General features: G+C 37.8%; 1 protein-coding gene across 14 annotated transcripts in view; it reads right to left on the bottom strand.

The window, feature by feature from the left end:
• The window catches only part of SLC44A1 (solute carrier family 44 member 1), an 88,433-nt gene that overhangs the window by 37,620 nt on the left and 25,803 nt on the right, over nt 1-25,010 (bottom strand). For 13 of the 14 annotated variants that reach the window (XR_015280936.1, XR_015280935.1, XR_015280938.1 and 10 more), the window contains exons 5-9: nt 11,025-11,118; nt 6,015-6,184; nt 4,103-4,192; nt 1,831-1,958; nt 644-830 (exon numbers count right to left, since the gene is read on the bottom strand). Coding sequence is in view for 8 of the 14 variants with exons in the window: in XM_086869034.1 (XP_086725160.1) it covers nt 644-830; nt 1,831-1,958; nt 4,103-4,192; nt 6,015-6,184; nt 11,025-11,118 (669 nt within the window). In the remaining 6 variants the exon portion in view is untranslated. The remainder of the gene's footprint in view (nt 1-643; nt 831-1,830; nt 1,959-4,102; nt 4,193-6,014; nt 6,185-11,024; nt 11,119-25,010) is intronic. The other variant, XM_086869039.1, reaches the window with a different exon arrangement.

The following is a 25,010-nucleotide window of genomic DNA, read 5'->3' as shown; positions in this document are numbered from 1 at the left end:
TTAGACCTATAGGACTGATTAATTCTAGAAGCTCTTGTCAGACCCTGAAGACAAACAAAGCTTTTACCTTCTATATACTGAAGAGCAAGCAGGAATTAGGAGTACATGGCTGCTCTCAGAACACAGTGTACAAACAGCAGAAAAATCTCCCTCATGATTCAGGAATGATACTGGGCACCTAAGTTACAAACCACTGAAAACTAAAATCACAATAGTTACACTGTGGGAGACAGTAATTGTGTGCAATGGCCCTTCCCTTACTGTGTACTCACCTGTGTGAGTACCATCTACAATACCTGGTGGCTCCACGATTATGCTGTCTTTAACTTGTGTGTGTAAAATTAGAGGGAATTATTTGAAAAAAATGCTATAGCAGTTTTATTAATAGAGTATCAAGGTTTGCAGCAAGCCAACTTGTATCAAATCAAAAAGCCAGCCTAATGCATAAAGTACCATGCTGGGAATGAAGACTTAAATGTACAATAACCTTCTATAAACAAGTGTTCTGAAGTCAGCGAAGCAGACAGAAATAGAAGCACAACAAGTGGGCTTTTTTCTTTGAGATTCTCAAAGGCTTTTTAGTCAACTGCTTGAAATCATACAAAAATGAAGTGAAATTTATTTAAAGTAAGTGACTGCTTACCTGTAGTACCAAGAAAAAGCAGGACTGTGATCCAGTATGTCCAGAAGAGGATAAGCACAAAGAAAGTCCAAAATGGCTGGAAGACTAACAGCGGCAGGTGTATGAAGACCTTGCCAGCCACATGGAACAAGGCAATGGTGAGAGCTACTCTTTTGCGCATAACTAACATGATCAAGAACAAGATAACCTAGAGGAGGAAGTTTCCAAATCACATTTTAGAGTACTGAAACAGAATCAAGATATTATTTTGCACAGCTAGGATATTCAAACACACTAAGTTAAAACGTACTTTAAGATCACAAGATCAAGATGTAAAACCTTTATCAGCTTCTTCTGGAAATAAATTATTTTTCAAATTATACTTTTGGGGAATTTCATTCTCATAATTATGTATTTGGAATCATCATCAGCTTTAAGCTTATGAGATAAGATCAATTATGTTTTACAAAGCAGTGAAATCACAAGTTTTAACCTTTAATTACCTTTAAAAAAGGTAATTTAAAATTTTTATCTGACCATGGCATGGTGGTTTTATAAGATGTATGCATATATGTGTATAATAACATAGGGAGTAAGAATCTAGGAGAGGGAATGGAGAGGAACTGTTGGATTAGGATGTGAAGCAACAAGAACAGAAGAGGCAATCTACAATTCCTGCAAAGTTAGTCAAAAATTGTCAATTTTTGGTAGTAAATTCAGTGACTCTGAAATGAACAGCAAGGCCCAAAGAAGATAATTGGTTCAACTGTTGTTAGTATTTCAGTTCACAATGATTTGAGTATAACTTCTTTCAGAAGTAGGCTAAGGACTTTTAAATACATTGAAATTACTAAGTACCTCTGAACCGAGAACCTAAGAAAAAATCTCTTTGGATTGGCAATCCAATATCATACCTATTCTGGGAAGTCCCTGTGGACATTTTACAGTAGATAAAAGTAGCTGCAGGGTTAGAAAGTCTCTCCTGACTCAAAATCAGATATTAGAGAACAGTTCCTAGAAAGTCTCCCCTGGCTCATAATCAGGTGTTAGAGAACAATTCCTGAAAGTTTAAAAAATAACATAATGAAAGAAAATCAGTTCAACAGAAATTGTGGCAGAAATAAATTGTCCCAGAATGACACCTGAATAAAAAAATAGAGACCAACAGAAAAAACCAAGAAAATTATACAATCATTAGCAAAGCATACCGTGAAGACTGTAGCTGCAATGGCATAGATCAAGAGAGCCTGAAGATTGTCTTTGGCTATCTGGGTCTCAAGAGCACCAGCAGATATTCGCTGTTTAGCATAGAGCCACCACAGGACTCCTGTACCACCTATGTTTTAGTAAGAAAACAAAAAGGATAAATGAATAATCCATCTTCTGTATGATACATACTACCTTGTCCCAGAGAAATAAAGATGTTCTTCCCTTTTAAATCTAGTCTGGTACTGAATACGCAAGAGCACTGATGCTCAACCCAACAGGAACTTGAGAGGAGGGAGAAGTTTCCAGTTCTCCTCTGTTGCCCTCTTCTCAAGTGAATATACTCTTTTTCACAGTCTCACCATACTATGACCACTTAAGAGACTTGAAGAACACTGACTCTGTGTTTTAGGGTAAACTGCATTGAAGGACTACTTCATGGGGAGCCCTGACAATGACTAGCACAGCTCCCACTAGTCAAGTAATAAAAGAACAAAAGGAAGAATAAATAGTTCTGTTGCAGGCTGTACATATGAATGTATACATGTGTATAACAATGCAGGGAGTAAGAATTTAGGAGGGGCAATAGAGATGGACCTTGGATTAGGATGTGAAGTAACAAGAACAGTGAAACAAGGAGTCTGCCATTCCTGGGAACACTAATGCAAACAAGCATCAGCCTGTTGCTGGAAACAGCACCTTAACAATATGTAGCTAAACTTGCTTCAGACAATATCTTGGACACTGGAGAAAGCACTCATAAAAGGCACAGGAGGTAAAGACAATGTGAGGTACTATCTTCTCACCTCTGTCATGTTAATCCTAGCCTTATGGCCAGAAAAACATTCTCCTACTCTAGCTGCTTTTTCAAGGTAGAATTTTTCTTAACAAAGGTCTCCAGCCCCTCAGGGAGATAACCTCTCCTCTCTGATACATTTCTTTTCTCTTTTAAGTGTACTTCTCTGTTCTGCTGGTATTTCTGAATCAAATGCATAAGCTTAGCAGGGAGGTTGGACCAGATGAACCTCTGTGGTCCCTTCCAACCTTACCCATGCTGTGATTCTGTGATCACATGTTTTTGCTGAACATACCATGCTCAGGTCTAAAATGAAGAATCTCTTTTGACATCTCCTAAACAAACAGTCAAGACAGAATAAGCAGGAATGTCATAAAAGACAGTTTTTTATTCAAGCCATGTAATGAATGAAACTTTTTAGAACACAGAACATAGTAATAGATGCCAGTAAGATAAGGCATTCATCTCTTTCACTCAACATGGTTGCTTAGCTTCTAAAGAGAATACAAATGAAAAACATTCTATTTCTATATTTTTCCTTTCCCTGGTCATAGATTGTGAGGCTATTAATCAGAAAACCAAAGTGATCCTGAAAAATATATAGTCTGCTGATTTTATCCATCCATTGTAGTCATGAATTGCAAGAATTAAATTACTAGTGCTTCCTAATATGATTATTCTATTTTTTTTCTTCCCTACAGTCATCTGCCCAGAAATTTTGGCTTAGCTAGTCAGTAGTAAGTGTAGAAAACTTTAGTTTTATGAATTTAAAAGCTAGTATGATAAAATAAGACTGTTTTCCCATAAACTACATCACTTTGGAAGAGACAACCTTTGGTCATTTCCAAGACAGCATGGCTGGTTGCATTTCACACATGATCTAGGTCATGCAGGTCTTCCTGAGTCATATGGAAATACAAGGATTTTATTAAAAATTGCTAGACAAGCACCTTTACTTCCTCTCTTCAAGAACACCTCTTAAAGAGCTACTCAAAGAATTGATGGCTGATGAACATATCAGAGCTGTAAATATATTCAGCTGCATAAGCAATAGCTGCCCTTTGATTTCTTCATGCACCAGCTGCAATGTGGGAGTGCCATAAGACACACCCACGCTTAGCTGCCTTGCTGACCTGTTTGGAAGGTAGGTTAAGAAGTAGGCAACATTTAGGGTTGTGCTAAGTGCTGTGCTGTGAGGAATCTGCTGCAGTAACAGTTGTGGGCTCTAGTGAGCTACACAGACATGAAGACTGCTTGCCAAGCAGGGTGTGCAAATATTCAAGGAGCAGTGTACTCTCTGAGAGAGATCTGCAATTACTAAGGTGGCATTTTTGATGTGCATCTTGAAAGGGACTCAAAAAAAAAAAGGCTGTGGGGAAATGCATGATCCAAGATCTGTGTGCGATGTAGCTGGGCTGAGGACACGGAGCACAAAGATTAGAACTGGGCACTCAAACTGGGAGACAAACAAGACTTACCAAGTGATCCCAGAATGACAAGAATTGTTAAAATCCAGACAAGTACTCTTGAAATGTACCTTATTATAACCATCAAAATCATGGACAACACTGCAAAAGAAGACAAACAATATAAGCAGACTAATTACTTCAAAAGTAGATACAGCATTCCTAATTTTCCCACTGTACTAAGATAATTGCCTTCCAACAGAATTTTTAGACATTTGTTTTTGAGACTTACAGACTCACTGAATAGATAGTTAGGAAAACCAGGCACCTCTACAACTTCTGCTTTGATAATATTGATTAAAACAAAGAGAGCATAAATACATTTACATGATATATTAAACACAAGACATTATGCGTGCATACAGACAGACGTGTACTTGGACAATGGCCAAACAGACAGCAAGACATGACAGTACATTGAGTCTGGTAACATGAGCACACCTCCTGAGGACCAGAGCAGAGTCTGCACTCAAATACACATGTCAAACATGAGCAGTTAATATGATATCGGTGTATTCCAAAATGACATGCCAGTCATAAGTAAAAAACTATACAGACAGCTAAGGCTAAGTGAGTGGTGTATACAAGTGCATACTCATATTTTAACACATACACATTTGTGTTCAGCAGTTACATGCAAACCACTGGAACCTGGCTTTTTGAATCACAGTCTAACCCACTATTTTAACTATAAAAACTAATGGTTTTCTGTTTAACTAGGAAACTATTTTTTAAATTAACTGTATGTAAATTCTGTACTACCTTCTGACTCTAGCTGAACAGCAGCACTGTGAATCAGCCACTAGCTTTCAGATTCCAAATGTTTTTCTATCATTATTAACAAATACTGAAGCTGTCAAGGAGCAAAAATAAACAGCTTTCTAGTTACAGTTGAAAACATACACAGTGATTTTGTGTGTGTTTACGGGGGGGGGGGGGGGGGGGTTAATTTTCCTTTCTTTTTCCTTTCCTTTCCCTTCATTTTTCCTTTCTTTTTCCCTTCCTTCCCCCACCCCTTTTTTTAACCACAAAAGCAAACTGAAAGCAAAGGACCCCTATATCTGATACAACTTTGCAGTGTTTCATTGTAAACAATACACTGCTCATATGCATAGCTAACATCTCAATCCTCCCATTTTACGATTTCAGATTTTATACCTTGTATGAGTAGAACAGACTCACTAGGAAAGCAATTTATGTCAGTGGGCAACATTCCACCTCAAACAACATGACTTTGTTATAACAGCTCTTCAGCCTAGCGCTGTCACTCTATAGCCTAGAGGCATCTCACCACTATAGAAACAATTCAGCACCTCTGTATTGTTGAGAATTTCCAGCTCTCAAAGGCTGAGATTTTCAAAGACCTGAAACTTTTAATTTTGAAGGAAAGGGAAGAAGGAGGTAACATACCATGCAACAAATGGACACCTAATTTCCTTCTTTTCACTATTAAAATTTTCATCTTTGTGCAAGTTTGTTAATTGAAACAAATGAAATCCTCTACATCCAACAGGGGTGTGCTATTGTGCATTTCTCAACCTGTCCTTTTTATTTGGAAAGGGTTGATTTGGATTCAAGTTGGTCGAAGATGACTGCTACAAATGGGAAAGGGGCATACTATAATAAAAATTAAGAAAAAGTGGATGCTCCCTTAACTATATCAAAACTAATGTTGGCTAATTAACAGCCATGCATCCTCTATCTCATAATCAGTATAAGAGAAACAAAACCAGGAATGCATATGTATATTACCTATGAATAAGTTACTCAGCTCTCAAATAAAATTTTTAAAAAGCATTCTGAATAATTTTCTAAGGGATTGTTGCTATTATACATGCTTTTTGCTCATACTGTGGTTAGAGTGTGTTAACAATCTCCTAATGAAGTACACTAAGAAATAGCTAGTAATGAGAAAAACAATTACCTAGTGATAACAAGCAAAGTCCCATTATAATCTCTTTGCTGGTCATAACTCCACTAATCAGCCTGTGTAAGACACTACTGTCACTGACAAAGGTGATCAGGGCCTCTGCAAACTTGGCATAGCAGGAAATGTTCACAGGAGCACAGCGATGGAAGAATGGAATAGGTGCACTGGTGACACAAGAAAAAAAAAATCAGAAAAAAAAATTACTCCTACTTAATATAAATGCCACATCAACACACAAATGAAAGGTGAATAGATGCAATCATTCCACCCTTATAACATCATAACCAGAAACCATGTGTTGAATGCACAAGTGCCGCTGAAATGAGGATGATCATAATGGAAAGTGATGCAGTTCTTACAAATAACCCTGTGAGGCTGGAGTGTACATTCCAACAGGATATTATTATCCTCCCACCCCTAAATGACAAGGTGCAGAAAGTGTATGTTCCTATTTCCATTTAAATGTCTTTCTTTCAAGTGTCAGGTGCTGAACCAGCAGCTGAAACAATGCCTTTCACTCAATTTAGAATGGAATACTGGTCCGTGTTTGCAGCAAAAGAAATTGCAGAATAACAATACTCTTCTTGAGAGTGTAAATTTTGTGCTAAAGGACATCAGCATTCACAACTGCTGCCCAGCAAAACCAATGTATTTATGCCTAGTCTTTCCCCATACTAAGCTTGTTCTTGTATTGAATATTAGAATCACAGTGTCTATATTCATTAACTTTGTTAAACTAAAGCAAAACATGCCAGGTTGCCTCTATTGCTTTGAACCATTTTGGAAACACTCACAAAAAACTATTGAAACTACGCACTAAACCTAGCTCTGGAAAACTTGCTGTCAAGTCTGTCAGAGAAAGATACAAGAGAGCAAAAACTTTCCTTTAGAAGTGGGTAATTTTGTTTTCTAAATGTCTCCCATTTAGAAGCAGTCTATCTTTCTCATAAACTATGTCAGATCTCAGAAGTGGCCTATTACATCATTTGATCAATTCCCAATTACATTTCAGACATGAATTACATGTTCCTTCCTGTAATTGGATACAATGAAAAAAAATCTTTTCTATTGTTTCACCTGCCCAATCTTCCTAACTTAAAGGACTTCAGTATACTGTAGCAGCAACGAATGTAACCTTCTGCAGTTTCCCTATTTTGGCAATAACCTATAAATCAACAATTTTCTGCCCTCAATAACTATTTCTTCAAGGCCATGTCTTTCTAAAATTCTAACCACCACTTTAAACACATAGTGAATAAAACAGCTGCCTTAGACACATATTTCCCATCCACTGTTTTTCTGGAGAAAAAGGATGACATGCTGAAAACCATTAATGTGTAACTACTTTGTAAAGAAATTGTGAGAAATTATGAACACCTGCCATTTCTAGGTAATTAGTAGATCCTGGGTTTTTGTTTAAAGTCACTGATGATTGCCAATTTTATGGTTCTAGGATTATTATGCTGAGTAGGTAAATGCATTTGGAGATGCTCACATTGATGGTGTACTTTTGGGTAGTAAGGAATACAGCAGTTAAGCACAGCCAAGTAACTGTACATTAGTCACAGTTGTTAAAAAACAAATTAAACCCATAATGATGTGTACCCTACTTAAAAGGTGGCCCATGTATCCTCTTAGCTTCTTAAAACATAACCTATTTTGGGATACTGCTGCTCATTATATGCCGTATTACTGCAAAAGACTGAAATGTGAAAGGTTTATTTAATTGTTAACTGCTACAACTTTACAGAAAGCCTACAGCATTTATAAGTTGTCGCTACCAGTAACAAAGCCCAGATTTTAAGGTGGGAGTAGGCAAAAGAATGTTATTCCTGCATACAAATACAAAAATATTCACTTTAAAAAGGGCACTAACGGGATTAAAGTGTTCTTCCAAAACACAGCCCAATGGAAGAAAGCACGCTTTTTGAACCAGAGTTCGTATCAGTCATTTAATATTCCTTAACCTAAAGTAATTTCACTACCTATTTTAAGTTACCTATTTTCATGTGCAGTAATTAATTGCTAAGTTTGTTTTAATTAATAATAATTTAAAAAAAAAAGTTAGTGGTTCCTACAAATTTTCTTGAGTAAATGGGACTCCTGAGAATCCACTTTTGAGATCTGGTTCTGCTCCAGTGGTTCTGACTGAATGAGTAGGTGAGGTAAAGTGTCCTAATAAAAACCACAATAAGACATCTATGCTCCATGACCTCTGCTATTTATATGAACTCTTGATTATATCTTGGTATATAATCTACTGTAAAAGAGTTACAAATTTCTAAGAATAGCAAGCATGATGCTTAATCATAAACAAGAACAAATAAAGTGCAAGCCAGCTGAGGTTGGTGTCAGAAGCTGTACTTTCAAAGCACTATTCCAATGAAGTTAGAAGATCTATCTGATTACTCAAGTATTAGATTTGAAAGAGTTTTTTCCTCTCACCACTTCCCCTGTGCATGTGCAGGAGTAGTATGGCAACCTGTGTAAGAGGAGGGGGAGTCTGATCAAAATGCCACTGCTAGCTGCTCTTTACTACAGGGCAGTCCCTTGGCACAGCTCAGCACAGCTGGTTTATAGATAAATGCTGCAGGGGACTGGATGTGTTTTCCTCCAGGGTCCTCTAAACATGCAGTCATGTTCTACAGAGGCTGATAAAGGCTGGGTGTGGAAGAAACACATATTGCTAACTGCACTGCTAGACTGTACTGCTCTGTCAAAGTTGGACATAATACCTTGAAGATGGATAGTAGGAGGCCACTGACAGCCTCGGCTGAAGGCTGTGAAGAAGCCTGGTCATCAAACAAAAACATCAAGGGACCATTTTCACACCATATGCTACCTCCGTACCATGGAACTAATGTGAATCAGAGGGTTCATAACCCTTGACAGATTGTACTGGTTTCAGCTGGGGTAGGGTTAATTTTCTTCACAGTAGCTGGTACGGAGCTTGTTTTGCATTTGTGTTGAACACAGGACTGATAATACAGAGAAGTTTTTGTTATGGTTGAGCAGGGCTTACACAGAGCCAAGGCCTTTCCTGCTTTCATATGGCCATGCTGGCAAGGGCATTGGGGGTGCATGGGGGGTTGGGAGGAGACACAGCCAGGACAGGTGACCCCAACTGACCAAAGGGATATTCCAGACCACATGGCATCATGCACAGGATATAAAAAGGGGGAAAGAAGAAGAAGGAACGTTTTAAGTGATGGTGTTTGTCTTCCCAAGTAACTGTTGCATGTGATGGGGCCCTGCTCTCCTGCAGATGGTTGAACACATGCCTTCATGGGAAGTGATGAATTAATTCCTTGTTTTGCTTTGCTTATGTGTACAGCTTTCCTTCCCCTATAAAACCATCTTTATATCAACCCACAAGCTTTCTACCTTTTACCCTTCCAGTTGTCACCCCAGTCCTGCTGGTGGGGAAGTGAGCGACTGACTGTGGGGGTCTGGGTTGCTGGATGGGGTTACATCATGACACAGATCAAATGTGACTGTTAGGCAAGTTTTCCCTGAATGCCTCAGTCTACAAGCTGTTGGGTTTTCATTTGGCTGTCTCAACAGATTTGATTTGATTTCTCCTTCAAATTACACTTACTGAAATAATTTAACTATAATAACCAGAAAAGCAGTGGTTTATAGATACAGTGTTGGCTTTTTTTGCCTTAGGGCATTAAAGTCAGACTTTTCAATCTCAAAAATGTTCAAACGTATCGTACATTTTAGTAATGCCATATCAAAAAGGGGAAATATTCCACCTATACAATAGCTTATTTAAAATAATACGAGGTAGTTTTTTCGAGGAATTTACATAGCATCATTAGAGCTCTGACACATTTTTCTATTCTTCTGTTTTCTTACTAAGCTATATTCATTGAGACTGAATGACATGGGAACACACAATGAGAAGTCAATATAATTCTGGCAAAAACTAGGACTAACAAGCCTTTTCAGTACGCAAGCTGGCACTGAAGTTTTCATTTGTTTTTGTATTACCGCTGTAACAGCTGGCTAGCTGCATGGAATACTAATCTCTATGGGGAAAAGTAAAAAAAAAAGTTAATATTCCAGCTGCCACTAATTGTCATTATAATATAAAAAAAAGATTCAGCAGAGAGGCTACCATGTGTATAAGAAAGACTTAAAATCAGAACTTGTAAAGCTGACACAATTATGACATTTACAAAAAACGTAACAGAAAACTATGCATAAGAAAAGACTCTGCAGTTGCCACCCATTACTGAGTATATCTGAGAAGCTAAATTTTGAGAAAACACAACATGGTTCTTCTCGAGATAGTTCAGTTACTGACAGAAGGCTGTGTACAACAGCTAACAGCTAACTCTTCTTTTCTCAGCCATGTTCATCTCCACAGGTCCAGGCAGCATAGCCAGTAGAGTTTATGAAGCTATGAGCTTTCCAATCCTATTGCACAAACAGCAGTCTAATGTGACATTTAAAACAATAAACCTCAAAGTGATCTGTTAATAAAATACAGCCCTCTTTTTGGTACTTGACTCGATCCTTATATTAGTCATTTACAGACTAAAAGAGTAAAAAATGAAGCAAATTGCTTCTGACTGGCTGGGGTAAGGTATAAGAAGTGAATGCTGCAGGGAACTGTGCATCCCTACATAATTTTTCCTCCCAAAAATTAAAAATGTTCCATGATTGTCTCAGATCTGCATTGCTGATAGGCAGCTATAGATAGGGTGAAAGGCAATAGAACAGCTGATACTTAGAACAGTGTCAGTCACATGAGACAAGAGACTTTGAAGATCTCAGCTCAATAGTTTCAGGAACACTTACATGGATAATTTGGGTTTTTCTTTGACTGTTATTTTCACTACCTTTTATAAACCAGAATTTTAGAAATATATGCAATAATACACTAAAACATCTACCTCGTAAGAGTAAACATGTGTTGGTATTTTCTAAAGAACTGTCATGATCAAAACAAATCTCCACTCCCTCCACCCCAAATCAGACATATGATCATATTACCTCTCTGGAACAGGATATTTAGGACATAACTTGGCAGCCCTTGGGTCTGTAGTATATTCTGACGGCTGTAGTTCATAGCTACACAGAGTGGATCCTGTTGAAAAGTAAAGAAAAAAAATAAATTATTGGTATGGAAAATATATAAAAATCGAACATTTGTATTTTTTGCAAATAGCATTAAAACTGATACAGGTAGTGATTCTGCATCTTCTCATGTCATTACCACAAGGCTTTGCTACAGTTCCTCATGTAAAGTCGTGAATCAAGTCCAACATGGTCATCAGTAGAATACAATGACACTCTCCATCTAGCTTTTGGTTTTCCAAAGTTTGGGTATCTGAGCGGAAAAGACTAATCCACAACGTGGTGTAAAAGGGAAAAACATGAAATACTGTTAAGTCCCCCATCCCCTGCTATTCCACATGTTTTTCTTAATTTTTAATGCATGAGCATTGCACAACACAACATTCATGACATAAAGAAAATATTTCTGGGTTTGCAGGGCTTTTTTTGTGCATGTATATTCAAAATACAACTGGTCTACAGATTTCCGGGAGAGGAACAAAGAACCCAAACTGGTAAAGTTAGAAAGCTAGCTGAGAAAAAACAGAAGCTCTGCATTACATATTCCAAAGCTTCTAAAAAGCTTCTCCATAAACAAATTTGTACAGCACAGTAAAGATCAAGTTGCCCGTAACAAAATTCAAACATAAATTAAGTTTTCCTTTGTACCTGACACTTGCCTAATGGAAGTGCCTTACCTAGGAGGGATTTCTTTCAATATATCTGTAATGGAGACACTGAACATCTACCCAATGCTTCTGGGAAATCACCAACTTCCAAATCAGATTGAAGCCCTGTCACAAATTGCAGAGGTAAGGAAGACTCCAATGATATAAGCTGCCTATCCAAAGATCAATTTCCTTCCATGCTTGTTTCCTAATAGATTGCTTACTTCCAAGTGCAAGGGCTTTTAATACTTAGCTTTTAGTGTCCTTTTCCCCTATGCAATACACTAAGGACTTATCTTAATAAGGACTTATCTGAATCTTGATCATCAATATAAATATTCAATTCTTTCCATTATTAAAATCTCCTCTTCAATAACAGTTTGTAGAAGAGAGTTCTGCAGCCTGTATCTGGATAATACACATACACTACTACCCAAAATAAACCAAGAATTTTGACAAACAGCTTTATCTTGGCCTGCACTACACCAAACAGAACTATTACTTGTAGAATTTGTAGAATATTATTTGCAGAAATTTTATCTATCATTGCTACATTTCTACCTCTATGAAGAGACCTCATCTATTCATGGACTGAAAGAGCAGAGAGCCTACTTAGCTGCCTCAGCTGCTCTCTACCTAATGCAGTCTCTGGAACACTATTTAAGTACCACTTCTACAAAATAGTTTTTTGGAAGCCAGTCCAAACCACTAAATGCATTATTGAAGAAAGTCAGATTTCCTACAAAGAGAAATTATGAAGTGAAACATCTGAAATGTATTTTCAATTATACTGTTAATACAAATTCTTATGCCTCTGCTTGCTTACATGGAAAACATGGTATGAGAAAAACAGACATCAGACAAAACAACATTCCTTAGATTTTAGTTGTAAATGAAGTATTCAAAATAATTTGTCCTTTCTGGACAAAAGGCACTATATTGCTGCAAAAGTTTTGAATCTTGTGGATATGAAAGCTACTGGATCACGTTCATTTACTAACAACTCTGTATGTTGGAGGGCCAGCAGTAGAGAGTGTTACAGGTATATCTTGAAAACAGAAGGACAAAGAAGATTGCAGATATTTTTGCTTATTTCACTTTGAATACAGGTGAAAAGGTAAGTTATAAAGATGGTTGACAGCCAGTTGAATATGAGCCAGCTGTGCCCAGATGGCCAAGAAGGCCAATGGCATCCTGGCCTGTATCAGCAATAGTGTGGCCAGCAGGAGCAGGGCAGGGATTGTCCCCCTGTAGTGGGCACTGGTGAAGCCACACCTTGAGTGCTGTGTCCAGTTCTGGATGTCTCACTACAAGAAAGGCACTGAGGGGCTGAGCATGTCCAGAGAAAGGCAGTGGAGCTAATGAAGGGTCTTGGAACACAAGTCTTATGAGGAGTGACTGAGGGACCAAGGGTTGTTTAGCCTGGAGAAAAGGAGGCTTGGGAGTGACCTTACCACTCTCTACAACTACCTGGAAGGAGGCTGTAGCCAGGCAGGGGTTGGCCTCTTTTCCGAAGTAACAAGACACAGGGCAAGAGGAAATGGCATCAAGCTGTGCAAGGGAAAGTTTAGATTGGGTATTAAGAGTAATTTTTTCACCACAGGGGTTGTCAAGCATTGGAACATGCTACCCAGGGAAGTAGTTGAGCCCCCATCCCTGGAGATACTTAAAAAGATGTGGAGATGTGGAGCTTAGGTAAATGGTTTTGTGGTGGACTTTATGATCTTAAGGATGTTTTCCAGCCTAAATGACTCTCTGGTTATGATTCTACAGTGAGAACAAGGAGCTCTATAGGAAAAAGTGGGATATATGTTACATTGACAATTGTATATAGATTCATGGTACACAGTGTTTGGATCCAGCTTGGCCATTCTGCCAAGTGACCAGTGTGAACTACAGTTTAAGTACCTAAGGCAAAGGCCCCCACATTTAAACAAGTCTAAGGGACCGGGCTGGTATGTGGATGTCAATGCTCCCTTTTGAATTCTAGCTGTTCAGGCAGGAGAGAAAAAGGGTAGATTTTACTATGGAGAGGATAGGAAACTCCTGTACAAATGTGCATCTGAAGACCTGTTTGGATCAGCAATGTAAATGAAGCAAAATCAAATGCCAGAACCTCATGTGCATACAGGTCACAAACCACTGAAGTAAGACCTGTAGGGTAGCCCAATACACTCCTAGCTGTAGAGCAAACTTTTACAGATCCCTCTGGAAGCCAACAGTATATGCCCTTCTGCCATGCCTGACAACTCAGACTGCCAATACCATTGCTTCCCTGGGAACTGATTTTGGACTACTATGGATCTTTTCCCTTCAGTTGCTAACCTCAGGGCACACTTTAGTCACAGCCAAGCAGAAAACTATTTACATGGAGCTTGTCAAACAAAGGGTATTAACTACCCTATATTTAAAGAAACAATCAGTCCCATAGCTGAAATAATGCACATTAGATTATTTGTCCTTTCATCCCAAATAATTAGGCAGAAACTCTACTTCCATAAATATTTATTTATATTTTGAAAACCTTCTAACTTCTCTAATACTGTGTAGGAGAGCTTTTAGAATTTAGAAATGTGTGCTTGAATAATGTCACTTTACATTAAACTTAAAACTGATTTATTACCAAAAAATAGTATTAATTCTATTTAGTGTTTATCACTAAATATAAGTTTTCCTTTTTTAAGGCGAGAGAGAAGAATGAACTGCTTTATCAAACCTTCCACTCTCTACTAGTTATTCTGGGTTACTAGAGACTAGCACAGCTGATCTTTTTGTTGCTGTTCAAGGTGGTAAGGCCTGAAAAAGTTGAAGGAAACATTTGAATCCTTGCTGAGATAATTAGTTTACCAAAAACACTACTTCTACCTCTAAATTATTATTACTCATAAACGTTTCAAAACCAGAATGAGCAGGATACAGAGAACAAACTAAAAGATCACTAGAATAATACACCCTTTGCTTCCTACAGCAATGCACGTATTTCTCCTAGAGAAACCCTAAGGCAAATTACATCAAACTGTCCTACAAGGACTGGATTTCAGATCCCAACATGTTGTAACATTAAGAAAAATGCCTCTAAATTATGCAGAGCATCCGTGTTTGGGCTATTAGTGAGCACACAGTAGTATGTCCGACCTGTGTGCACACTTTAGTCCCACAATTCTCTATTTGGTGGTTTCACACACAATGTGGTGTCATGGAGACAGACCACGGTTTCTGTTCCATGGTTTCTTTCAATTAATAGAATTGCTCCAGCCATTAGAATATATTGAAGGCATAACTGGAGCCAAGTACCTCAAAAGAGAAACTTCCAACCTAGCTGTAGAGACTTCTAAGTCTCCTTTCTGTTTTGTCAAGGTTTGGATTAGTAAGGAGCTAAACAGCCATTATCTCTGGCAGTCATAGAAAATAGCTGGATTTAGCCTAAGTTTATATATAAAAATGATGTAGAAAGCCAGGATTTTTACTTCAAAGATTTGAAGAAGGTAAGTTATTGAAGGTCTTGTGTGCTCAGAAGACACTGTGCACAGAAGACATAATGCCCTGTTATTCACATTAGTACAGTAAACAGGGAAGTCCAAAGTCCAAACTAATAAAGGTACCTAGGTAAAAATACTTTTAGAGACCAGAGCTCCAGTACAGCTTTCCTTCCTGCATTTGCTTTGCTATAAACCAACAAACAAACCACTGCTAAAGCAGCATTACTATCAAGAGTTTACAGCTTGAGAAATGGTCAGTTTCCCTAAATCATTCAATAAGAAGAGCAGCCCACAGAGGATACAAATGACATTTATAGTCCCTGACTTACAGTACTGGAAAGCATACTGGAGATTTTGGATTCCATATTTGGAGCACAGCAGTGTCCACCCATCTAACAACACTTACTAACATAATATAAAACAAGGACTTTCAGATCTAGAAACATGGGCTCATATTCAGAGTCCAGGATTTAAGCAGAAAAATACAAAACTATACAGACAGCAGGAATAGCTTCGGTACCAGGAGCAGCACAGTCATCTCAGGAGTTTAGGAGTATGTTAAGTTACAAAGAGCTCCAAGCAGCTCCACTTACCACATTCTCACATACACATGGCAACGTGCAGCCTGAGAGACTACAAACCACAGTTTTTATAATTTATATGAAGTTCCATTCTGAGTCTGACCTTGTGCATGTATTGTGTGCTTGTGTGACATAACACATGTGACATGTTTAATGATTTCTTTGCCTGTGTCCTTCACACTGGTGATGGGCTTAGAAGGTCCCACTGCCCAGAGCTGGAGGATCTTGGCTAGGAGAATGATAAACTCCCAGCTGACCCTAAATTTGTGCAGCATTTCCTGCTCCAGCTGGATCCTCATGTATCTATGTGGCTTCATGACGGGATTCATCCAAGAATACTCAAAGAGCTAGGTGATGTCATTGTGAGGCCTCTAGCAATTATTTTTGAACAGTCTTGGGTATCTGGGGAGTTCCCAGCTGACTGGAAGCTAGCTGAGGTCTCAATGTTCAAGAAGGATGACCCTGGAAACTACAGGCTTGTCAGTCTCACTTCAGTGCCTGGTAAAATTATGAAGAAGATTATTCTGGGAGTTCTGAAAAACACACGAAGGACACCGTAGACATTGTCACAGACAGCTCAACTTCTTGAGAGGAAAGTCCTGCATGTCCAACATGACTACCTTCTAGGACAGGGTAACCCACCTGGTAGATCAAGGGAAGCCAATTGATGTGTTCTTTCTGGATTTCAGTAAAGTTTTTGATGGTGTCTCTCACAGGATCCTTCTGAAGAAAATGTCCAGCCCACAGCTGGATTAACACATGATGGGTGAGCAACTGGCTCATGGGTCAGGCACAAAGGGTTATAGTAAATGCACTGACATCAGGCTGGTGTAACCTGTGACTAGTGAGGTTCCAAATGGCTCCATACTTAGCCCTGTGCTCTTCAACATCTTAACAACTTGGACACAAGACTCAAAGGCCCAAAGTAAGTTTGTCGGTGATTCAAAAATTAGGAGGAGCCATTCACTCCCTCAAAGGCAGAGGCCTTGCAGAGAGGAGTCAACAAATAACAGGGGTGGGAAATTACCAATCATATGAAGTTTAAGAAAGATGAGTACTGGATTCTGCACCTGGGACAGGGAAACCCTGGATGTATGGACAGACTGGGGTATAAGACCCTGGAGAACAATGCTGAGGAAAGAGACCTGGGGGTCACTTTCAAGAGCAAGTTGAACATGAGTCAGCAGTGCCCTGGCATCCAGGAGGGCCAATCCTGTCTGGGGGGTGCATCAGGCACAGCATCACCAGCCAGGCAAGGGAGGGGACTGTCCTGCTCTGTCCTGCACTGGGCCTCACGTTAAATGCTAGGGGAGTTCTGGGTACAACAAAATAAAAAAGATATTAAGCTCTTGAAAAGTGGCCAAAGGAGGGTAACTAAGAATATGAAGGGACTTGAGAAGCTGTGTGAGGAATGGCTGAGGTCACTTGGTCAGTTCAGCCTAGAGGAGACTAGGGGGAGACTTCATCACAGTCTGCAACTTCCTTGAGAGGGGAAAAGGAAGGGCAGACACAGATCTCTTCTCTGCAGTGACCAGTGATAAGACCTGAGGGAATGGCCTGAAGTTGTGTCAGGGTTTAGGCTGGATATCAGGAAAAGGTTCTTCACCCAGAGAGTCCTCTGGCACAGGAACAGGCTCTCCAGGGAAGCAGTCACATCATCAGCCTGACAGAGTTCAAAGTGTTTTGGCAATACCATCATGTACATAGTGTGATTCTTGGGGTATACTGTGCAGGGCCAGAAGGTTAACTTTGTGGTCCCTCGTGGGTCTCCCCAACTCAGTATACTCTATAGTGATTGATAACTGACTTTTAAAAAGCCATATGATGAAGCAGAGCTTATAGTTCAAAAACTTAGTATCTTATTTCACTGTCTTCTTTACAAGTAACATCCTATTAGTTCATAAAGTTTTCTGACACAGAAATAAAACTCAGACACAGAAATGTGCAAAAATGTTAGCAGGAATGAGACTGTTAAAATCACAACTCCTCAACTCTGGACTTTCAGCCCAGTCTTACTTCCTCTGGACTTCTGGGTGTTTTATTACTAAGTTCACTAATGAGAACTCAGTTAACATTGTGAATACATGACTCACAGGTGGTTATGCATGACCAACCAACTCATGCAATAAAAGCTAGAGTATAATATTGATACTGACAGAGGTGGAGTTCAGGAAGGACAAGGCTCCCAGGCTCTCACAAGAATAAAATTTTTAACACTTTTCTATATTTCTCACCCCAGAACTTGCCTGTAATCTATCTGCCAAACTCTATCAGCTCTAAACTGTTAATCTGAACCATACTACCCATTCAAAGCTTCATGCAATGAGACAATTTGGTACACTTCCCATAACTGGATATTGCCTTAGCATATCATGGACTAGCAACTAAGCACAGAAAAGTGGCAGCTTAAAACACTGTCTCATCTATCTGCCTGCTGCAAATTCCAGAACGAAAACCCACAGAATTGGTAGGATGCCAAATACTACTTCCACAGAAGGTGGTAATTACTATCCTTATTATCCTTTGCTGAGTTCTGTCAATGAAGAGAATAATGCTGCACGACCCCAGAAAAAGCATAACTATAGCAAGTAATAATACGATCCTCTCTTCATGGACTCCTTTCAAATGGAAAAAGGTTCAGATCATAATGAAACAAACCACATCATGTTGACCAGACTTTCTATATTCTTGACTGCTGGGCCTGACAATAGTAATTATAGCCCATCTACAACTATAAGAAGTAACTTTACTCAGAACACAAGCACTAAGCAGAAAAGTTTAGGATTGTATGTATTTCCTATCTAGCTATTTTAGAACAACAAAAGCATTCCAAGAGCAGACACATTTGATGCTTCATTTAGGAATGAAGTAGCATTTAGTTATGCATCTATTAGCATCAGAGCTGAAAGACTGAGAACTCCATTTCTTAGCCAGAGATTTTAATGTGCTCTAAGTATCAGATAAAGTGGAAGCACCAGAGGATTGCACAAACATAGCTAAACATTGCAGCTATGCCTTTTGCAAATTGAGCAGGAATAAAGCCAGAAGATAAAATAAGGATAGAACTGAACCTTCACACTGAAATTTGATTTCTGGGCCCTAGCAAAATAGTGATTCCTTGAGATGAGCAAATAGGCATAGGACAGACCACTTTGCAGTCAGGACTTCTCAGATTAATGTGACAGAATTCTTGTCAGAAAAGAAAAGCTTCATTCTCTACATCTACCCACTGCTGCATTCCAGAAGCACATTGTATGTTTTAAAGGAAGACAAGTAAGGTTTATATCTTACATATTATTACTTATAATAATAAGAAATTTAAGTATCTTTACTTCTAGCTGTTGCAGAGAGAAATACCACTCAAGACTGAGCATCAAAGGGCAGGAGAAATTACAGGTGGTCTTATAAATAAATTATAATAATTTATAATTATATATTTTATATATTAATATATACTTATTATACATATATTTATAATTATAACTAAATTCTAAATAAATTATAATAAATCACTGTAGTAAAAGTAAGCATCCTCCAATGCCTACAATAATATTCCAAGAAAGGTCCATATCAAAGCCCCACTAGTTAGATCTTCAAAAGTCTCTAGAATTGAAGACCACAAAGAGAACTACTGTGATAGATATTAAAACATGCTGTTACAACAAAGAGCATGGAAAAAAGAAAATCCTAGATTCAGAATTTATGTATATATACATATATGTATATATACATCATTTTTGAGTTGAGTTTTTGAGTTGAAATTAAAAAACAAGACAATACTCTTCCCTATCTCCTATTCTTATTTACAGTACATAGAGTTAAAAAATATTAATTTACCTATTCCTCCAGTCGTATTTCTTCCAGTGCTAAATAAAACAAACTATTCTGGAATCAAACTAAGAATCCATCTAATCAAGTAGCAGATGTTTCTCCTACTGTATCTTTAGCCATGCACAACTTAGAACTTAAGGATATTCTTCAGTGCTAACTAAATAGCCAAACAGAGTTTGGATTTTCTATTCTAAGAATTATTCTAAGAGTATATTTTTTTTTTTTTAAAATATCCTCGCAATAATCAGTAAGTTTTGTAAATTAGCCGTAACTAGTGTGTGCAAGAAAATCTGTCTCTTTGATGCTTAGTGATTTAATTTTTGATCTCTAGTTTCACATTACTCAGGTTATGAGATGAAGGAATAACAATTTTTCAACCTCCTCTAAAATATTCCTGCTTTTAATGACCTAGTCTTTCTAGCAGTTCTCTTTTACAGGCAGAGGAAATCACTGGTCCTTTTATTATGATAATCCTTGTTTTCCTTTTCAGTATGTATATACATGCAGTATGTGAATACATGTTGAGAATATACATATGCGTGTTTGTGTACAAGTATAAAAAAAAAAATTGTAAAGAAAGGACTAGAACACAGCCTTTATGATGTCAGCATAGCAGGAGTTTACACAAAACGCAGTCCCTTTTCATGATTCATAAACATTATACTTTGACAATGCTGTGCCTCCAATCTAATCCTCTTGTGGCTCTCCGTTTCACAGTCTCTTCCCCAAGTATTGATAACCACTTTAAATTAAAACACTATAAATTAAAACACTATATGCATAACAATAGGTTCCTGACTCTTCATTCTGGGGACACTGCTGTTTGGTTTGACATTTCATTCCACTGCAATTGACAGCATGTTTTTTCTTTCCATATAATTTTAAATAATTCAGTAGTCACAACAAGATTTATAACCTCACCGTTTCTTCCCCTTTCCAAATGGTTTATTAATGTAATCAATAACACAACACAGCATTACAGGAGGACTCCACATGCTGTCACTTTCTGTTGAGGAAACAATTTCATTCTAACTAGAGGATACATTTCCAATACAACACAAACATGATGGACAGTTCTGGTAACAAGATAGAGTACCAGTAGATGACACTCTATCTCAAAACTGCTCATCATGTACTTTTACTCTAGTCAATAAAAAAAACAACCCTCAAAATTAACATACCCAGGTTTCCAAAGACCTGTGGGTGCAGAATTGCTTTAAGCTTAAGGTATCTGCAACTAACACGGTATATCATACTTAAAGAAAATAATGAGCAAAGGATTAAGTTTTAAACAACATACTTTTGCTGAAAACAAAGGCAGGGAGAACAAGGGCAGATAAAAAATGTCAGAAGCTCACAGTAACCCACATAACAGCTATTTCTAAAGCAAGTGCCAACAGGAACTGCAAAGATGTACTTTACTGCATATGAAGATGTCATTATCTTCAAACAAAAGAAAAATCCTTTTTGTTTCCCATGTGGTTCCTTCTAAAAGCTCAGAGATATCATCTGCTCTGACTTAGCACACTGATTTCCTTTATTGATCTCTTTCAGGTCAGTCTCTATAGCAAACTTAATGAAGCATTCCCTCTGGCTCTCTGTCCACCCAGACCACAACTGGCCTGGTCTAGCTACAGAATTCTGACAACAGAGATGCCTATCAAGGTGCTGCAAAATAAAAATTTCATTTTAGGTTCCTAAATATGCATCCAGTTATTTAAACTATGAATAGGAATAGTAGTTCCCACACTGAGTAGACAATATAGTTAACACTGAATCAAACACAATAGAAATTATAGCCACACATCTAGTGTTTTTCTTTAATAAAGATATTTCATTATTCATTTGGCACAGCCATAGATTAATTATATCTTCAAGGATATTTAAAAATGCTTTAGCAAGTCCTTGAAAACATCACTGCAATATTTCACGGATATTTAAGTTTTGAAGCATCAATTTGGTTTCTCAGAAAAACAGCTTTCAGTCACACTATTCAAAATACTTAACTTCTTATGGGCCAAGACCAACAAAAACATTGAATCACAAGTACTCTGTGCCTGAGGTGTTCTACTGGTGAGAAAGTGCTGGGGAGAGCAACAGCAGTCAGTTCACAAAATATAACATTCTCAGTTGTGTCCAACTGACAGCTCTACAAACCCAAGTACTAGCATGGCTGTTTGAGAACAGTATTCCAAGATTTTTCAGGTAACACTGCACCTTCCTGTGTCACTTCTAGGAGTTGCTCTGAAATATTTCTATACTTTACAGATTACATTTCTGCACAGGTCAAAGATCTGAGTGGTCAAGTGCTCAGCTTTCTGTTTCCCTTTTTCCTCCTCTTTTAAAAGGTCCTAGCTGGTTCCAGTTTTCTGGGTATCAATTACAGTGAAGAGATTAAAGGTACATGCTTTCTTGTTTTCTTAAAATCAGGGATTTTAAATAAAATTGCAAGGGATGGGCTTCTTCTCTGTGTGATGGGAAGGTACTGCAAATGCAGGACCTGACTGTGAGATGTCAAGTGAAGTAAGGGTGGGAGTGAAGTTACTGCCCTGAAATGGTGCTGAGTTACTCATAAAATCATCTCCTTTTCCTAAATTACAGCAGAAGAACAAGGGCATCATTACTGATTCAGAAAGCTAAAAGGATGCTAGAGACCTAAAATGGTCTTCTTGCCTCAATAAAGCATTTTCCCTGCTCTAAATGCTTATTTATAATCTTACTTGCAGAACTGCACAACAAACATGGCTTCTACCATAAGTGTTCTGAATCTTTGGGATTGGCAGTTCTGTCCTTCTGTGCTTAGGCAATCAAGTGCATGCCTCATTATTTAGTAAAAATACCATAAATGCTAAGCTAGCTGCAAATTCATATGTAGTATTGATAAAATCACTAGTCAGTAGAAAGATGTTTTAGTATGTTTTACATGTTACAGCTCTTGATAAAGATGTTTAGATTCAATAACACATTTATTTGAACTTACCACACCACCTCTTGATGGGCAACTGAGGCACAACAGGTGATTTCTTTGGGTTGAGAAAGGGTTCTTAAGCAGTAATTCCTTTAAGACTTCCAAGGTGCATGGACAAGTAAGGTGATTTCAGGGATAGCATATGAGACAGGTGAAAACAACCAACTCTACAAAAGCACATGCAACAACCTACACAGTCTGTCTCCAGACAATCGCTATTTTCAGGATGCAGAAAGGATAAAAGCTTTCAGAAAGGCTCAACAGTGTAAAATTAAGAATGAACTGCATTCTTTACCTATAAATTCAAAACATTATGAGATGCTTTTCTTTTTGAATGCTAGAAGTTGTGAGCCTAAGAAAATTCAGTACCAATTATCACAAAACCAAACACAACTTGCCCTCCTTCAGAACTTGACAGCTGAACTCTATTTTATAATTATATATCATCACAAACACAGAAATTGAAATTAAGCTCTTTGCAGTCATGTTCAAGGTTCTCAGATTTCATTATTACTACTACTATTTTTACAGTGGAGTTGATGGCCACTTAAAACAGACTGCCAAACATAATCCTAGTATTAATTAATTAAAATCCACTATCATAGTTACCAAATGGATCTCAGAAAAATGATTCTGCTTATTGAACATTATGGTTTTGGTACTAATTCACTATTCTTGCTCTGCTAAAAGGCTGAGTCACACTTGAACTTTTACTATCTATATGCAACTGTTAAGATAATCAACAAGCTGTTCATCTGTTGCAAAACATAATTTTTTGGAACTTCCATAGGTTGGTGAAAATTTAAGCAGACATATAACCACGAGGATGACAATATTTCTCTGAATGGTATGATTTCAGTCATGCACAGACTTCGTATATAAAAGGAAAGCTCAGTTTAGTGTAATACCTGTCTTTGATAAGCCAAATATATGATGAAAATTAGGAATTGAAATAATTAGTGATTTTGTTCTGCTCCACCGCCAGTTTTCATACTTTTGATCAAGCTTCTGGAAACTGAAAAAATTGCCTGTCATATTAACTTCAGAAAACATTACCTTGAGGTTTTAAAATCTAAAGCTTTCAGGAAAAGAGAACAAAGAATCACGAGGACAAGACACAGCATAGCATGTTTTGGGAAGAGTGGTTTCTGTTGTACTTTAAAAGATAGTTATACTGAACATATATCAGGCAGAACTAATAAGAGATTTTACTTATAAAAACAGTGTTGGTGATAAAGACATGGCTGAATTCCATTGCTTCAAGATGTACTAAAAGTCCACCACAGATAACCTTCGCTTCATACTGACAAAGGCCTGGCCTGCATTAGTTAAGAAAAACACAGCATGCTCAGAAAAGAAGTAAAGAATGTAACTATAGATATTGACTATTTTCACTTGTAATTGACAACAGTGCACAGATCACATGAGGAAGCTGTTTGTGCAGCTCTGTGAAAGCTGTGATGCCTCCCAGGAGTTCAGCTTCCCAATTCAAATATCGGACAGCCAGCCATGCAGGTACAGTGTGGTGAGAGACCAAGGGCACTGACAGTGCCCCAAGGCCACTTCAACTTGCTCTGCTTTCAAACTCTGTACTCATATAACCTGGGTTAGTACAGAAGTAAACATTTCAGTTTCTTTTATGGAAAGTAATCAATTCCACTGCATTGAACTGGGTCATCCAGACTGACTCATTTTTAGTCAAGTACCTTGCAAAGAACTATTACTGCATCATTTTAAAAGATAACTTTAGGAATATTCCCACACATTAGAAAGATGTTCCCACTTGAATAGCTAAAAAGTCCTGAAATTTCCTCAAATTAATTTTAGATCATTATTCTGTATGACACAAGGCTGGTTACTTCTCATGCATTTCAGTCCACTGACTGCTAAAATAGGAACTGAACTAGTAATGCCAGTATTACTACTACAGAGAAGAAGTACTGCTCTTAAAGATGACAAGGTATAATATTTCCTTTGTCAATGCAATTAGTTTCCTTTACACTTCTTTTTTTAAAGACAAGTGTAAGAAAACAAAACAAAACCAAAGAAGAACTGCACTACAGTACTGAATAAAAGAAGGAATATTTTCACATACACAGCCATACTCTGTGCTACAAGTGCTATTAAACAGTAGCACGGCTCTCACTAACCTCCTGTACATGAGAACATTTCAACAGCACTACTGTTAAGCAGCAATGTCAGAATACTTCCCTGGGACCTGAAAATATTTCATATAGTCAGACATTCCCTCAAATGCCTGTTACGCTTTGTACTCCTGTTTTAAAAACAAGCTTTCCAAACTGCCCAAGGCACAATGGAATTCTATCATACTGTAAGATACAGTAATGTATTAACTTAATGAAAAGAGCACATTAATTCTATTAATATTTCTTAAT

The sequence above is a fragment of the Cyanistes caeruleus genome, chromosome Z (genome assembly GCF_971803275.1).
Source record: "Cyanistes caeruleus chromosome Z, bCyaCae1.hap1.1, whole genome shotgun sequence".
Classification (NCBI taxonomy): Eukaryota; Metazoa; Chordata; class Aves; order Passeriformes; family Paridae; genus Cyanistes; species Cyanistes caeruleus.
This window is presented reverse-complemented; position numbering and strand designations above follow the sequence as displayed.